A 4,086-nucleotide genomic window follows, 5' to 3' on the forward strand; every position below is an offset into this window, starting at 1 on the left:
GAGAGAGGTACATATGATGTGTAAAAGTTTATTCTAGAATAAATAATATAAAATTTAGTTGTGTTATATTATAATTGATAGTTAGTTATATACAGGGTGGTCCTCGTAATGGTCGCCACGATTTTTAAGGCACTTACAATAATCTGACATAAAAAAGTCATGTTATACAATGTTATAAAATTCTTTTAACGCTTATAATCAATAGTTCAAACAAATTATTTACAATGTAATACGCTACATATGTTTTAATGCAACTAATGAAGATAGATCACAGATTGGTTTTAGCTATGGAAATCGTATCAAGTTGTTGACGAACGAGTAAATGCCCTCGTTCAAAGAGAAACGTCGAGGATGAATCTTTCTTTTGTAACAAGTAAGCGTTTTGAGGAAAGCTGCTTGTATTTTCGCTATTTCTATCCTTGGTATTTTCTTGACTGCTCGGAGTAAAACAGAATATCTCTTTGACTTGAGCAACGCTATGCCTGAAGAAAAGATATAAACTTGTTACAATATAATCTACGCAAAGCATTCAATAAAATATAGATCGAGACTTTATAACGTTATGTTTTCTACTAGAATATAAAATAAACATTTAATATATAAAATCATTTGTTATATTACTAATATAGAACATACTTTTCGCACGAAAAAGAAATATCATTAATTACTTCATTTCTAAATATACCAGTTTCGAATCGGTGGTATTAAGAATTTCAAACATCAAATCCATACCTAATAGAACATATAATACTTCGATCGCGAACTTTATTCATGGAATCACGTCTGGACTGATGAGATCCTTTATCCATTAAGATTTTGTTTGTCGGTCTCTTCGTTCTACAGCATAACGTTTGTTTGAACGCTTGGCGATATCTGATGCTCATTAAATTGTAGAGAATAGGATTGACGGTGGTGCTGAAATAATACAGACATCCACTGAGAATATACAGCCATTCGTTTAAATCCGGATAATAATCGGTATCTTGTGCGTAGATGTAAAGCAGACGTTGGGCGTGGAATGGAGCCCAGCAGAGAAAGAACATGATAACGACCACGCCTGAAATAATATATAAAGAATAATTTTAAGCTTTAAAGCTTAATTATATAAGGACCTTTAATGTTAAAAATTAAAAAAGAAGCGATAAAATATTGTCACTAAAAATACACTGGTTTCAATTTTTAGTTTATATTTGTAATATTAAATTTCTTTGCTGATTCTTTAATTATTATTATAATTCAATTATTAGAAGAAAAGTAAAAATGATAATATCATACTCAACATCCTGATGACAGATTTTCTGGACTGAGTCTGTCGAGAATCGCCATGAACAAAACCCGGTATTGGACCAAGTGTTTTTTTGGTACTGCTCTTGATTTTTAATCCCATTCTCGTATATACCACAAGGATTATGAGCATCGGTATCAAAAAGAATACGATAGAACTGAGTTCATAAAGGGGAAATCTTGGCATATCGGGCAGAAGCATCGCGCAAATCGCCGAATCAGCCGAATAATTTCCAGATTCTGAAAAATATTTAATGATATCATATAGCAATTTATAAAATAAATTTATAAAAATTGTTAATAAATTTATAAAAAATTTTAAAGTGTAAATATAATCACAAACTTTGATTGATAGACTCTTAATAGAATCCATATTGTAAAACTTCAAATTTGTTGTGCATACAAAAAAGAAAATTCTAGAAGTAAAAAATTCGACAAAGAAATCTTCAAAAATATCTAATAAATAATTGTAATTCAAGTAAAATAGAAAATGACAGGGTGTTCACGTAATTAGAAAGAAATGTAAAATCTATACAAGTTAGTTATCGAACATATATTCGCGTGATGCCCCGATAATCACGCAAGAAAAGAAATATATCTGCTTAACCTGGCGGATATTCGACGAAATTGACCTTGGTATAAATCGCGAACGGTATGGCCGAGACCATCGCGATCGACCAGGCCGCAAGGATGAAGCGCGTTGGTCTTTTGAGACCGCTCATTGAATAGACGCGCAAGGGATGACAGATGGCCAAATACCTCTCCATAGAAAACGCCACGATTGTGAGAACTGACACGTAAGATGACCTGCAAAAAGAGTCGCTGATATTTAAAAGAACATGTCACTCGACGAGAGTTATCGAGAGGATTAGAGATATTTCTTACATCTCCGACACGTACGCCCGTATCTTGCAAAGCCCCGCGCCCAGAGCCCACGGATATTGTTGCCAGAATATGCTCAGCTCATTGGGGAGACCTGTAGTAATTAATTAATAGATTAATAGATTAAGGAAAGAATTTTCCGAGAGTATTATATATATGTTTCTATTTTTGATAAAGGAAAATCGATTTATAATTAATCAAAGAATCCGCAGTAAAGCGTGATTAATTTGGGATATCAGTGGTTAATTGATCTGGAGAGATCAAGTAAATCCAATTTTTATATTGTATTTTATGAAAGAAATTTTTGTGTAACATGCAGAAAAGCTTGTATAGAATTCCCTGTAATTTTACTGACGAAACTCTTGTAGCTCTTTTCGCAAAATTTGGAACACAGTATTAGAATTTTCGCTTTCATCTTTTTACGCGTTCTCGATTACATTTAGTTTGCAAGTTACATAAATGTAAATAATTGAAATCGAGGCAGACGTATTGAAAGAGAGAAGTATGAAAGAAAAAGAGAAAAAATAATAAAAATTTTTGTAAATTCATGTTTTACTAAAATCATTTACACGTAATTTTGCTTTACATTAATTGTCTTAATCCGACGATTTTTTGCTAGCATAAATAATCTCACAAAGAGTAAATTGAAAACCAAATATGTGTTATACTGTTATTAATAATGCCAGAAGTGTTTTTATTTTCCTTTCTTTTTTTTTTTCGATTTCCCTCATCACAATATGGGGATTTTATGTCTTCCAATCGTCTTCCAAAGAATTTTCGCTTTCATCTTTTTACACGTTCTCGATTACATTAGTGCAGATCGACATCCGAGTCCCGCACTTCTCTCCGGATAAAATGCTTCCCGTAAGCTTGCGTAAAACGTAAATTAACTTTCCGAAAAGCAGAATTACGACTAACTTAAGCCCGGTTGGATAATTAGCGTGGGAACACATATCTAGCATAACAATATTAACGAGGTTGTGCCTTTTTACCCTTTGTACGCGCAAGTTAAAATAACTTCCACGAATTACATCCACCGCGAAAACGAACGGTTGAATATTCGTCACGTATCGTTATGAGTCGAATAAGCTCTATAAGAGCCATTGAAATGTTTGTGTTTTAATTAATGAACACATCGCACAAAATGCATACAACGAAACCGCGCTTTGCGCTTTTTGACGACTGATAAGCGCAATCTAATATCTCTATGTCTGTTTGTTAATAGAATATCTGTCTTTTTCTATTTCTTTTTTCTCTTTTTTTATTGTTTCTTTGTTCTATAATTTGTTTACTTTATTTTCAATTGTTTTACAGTTCAAATTTTAATTAAAAAGTTAATTTAAATTATATATTTAAATTAACTATTTATTAATTATTTTCTTCCAATCGTCTTCCAAAGCATAAAAGTTATCCGGTAGTCGTCCGGCATATAGTTGTCCTTTCATAAAGCTTCACAATGGACATCAAAACCCACCAGGGTTCGGTTCTTACCATCAGAAGTTGAACGTGAACATATCGTTAACGATAAAGCTTTCTCGTCATAGTTGGAAGCCCTTCGATCGTTTCTATTGTGTCTAACATTTTCTAAAGCGCAACGCCGGTTATAAATGTAACAACATGCACCCGTCAAACCGCGAAGCCTTTTATTGTATTGCAAAACCGCCGTTTTACTACCAATTCTATAAATGCACACACAATTGTTTTAATTTTTCTCTCTGTCTCGTTTTCCCTTTGTGTATCACGCCATCAATCGACAATTAATTCATAAGTAATTAAATCATTCGTGAATATTTTGATAATCGATCGATTTCAAAGGCACATCTAAAAATTTTTCTTTTTATTATTTCTTCTACAAAGAGTTTTTAAATTTTTTATATAATAATTTTTTATATTTTTTTATTTAAATTTGAGCAAACTGTA

General features: G+C 32.2%; 1 protein-coding gene across 1 annotated transcript in view; it reads right to left on the reverse strand.

The window, feature by feature from the left end:
• Nucleotides 1–268: 268 nt before the first annotated feature.
• Nucleotides 269–4,086, reverse strand: part of LOC115234167 (neuropeptides capa receptor-like) — a 7,829-nt gene continuing 4,011 nt past the window's right edge. Inside the window, exons 3-7 of the mRNA XM_029804965.1 lie at nt 2,170–2,260; nt 1,892–2,091; nt 1,276–1,524; nt 733–1,057; nt 269–482 (exon numbers count right to left, since the gene is read on the reverse strand). Coding sequence (XP_029660825.1) covers nt 269–482; nt 733–1,057; nt 1,276–1,524; nt 1,892–2,091; nt 2,170–2,260 — 1,079 coding nt within the window. The remainder of the gene's footprint in view (nt 483–732; nt 1,058–1,275; nt 1,525–1,891; nt 2,092–2,169; nt 2,261–4,086) is intronic.

Source organism: Formica exsecta, unplaced genomic scaffold (genome assembly GCF_003651465.1).
Source record: "Formica exsecta isolate Colony F162 unplaced genomic scaffold, ASM365146v1 scaffold196, whole genome shotgun sequence".
In the NCBI taxonomy this organism is placed as follows: domain Eukaryota; kingdom Metazoa; phylum Arthropoda; class Insecta; order Hymenoptera; family Formicidae; genus Formica; species Formica exsecta.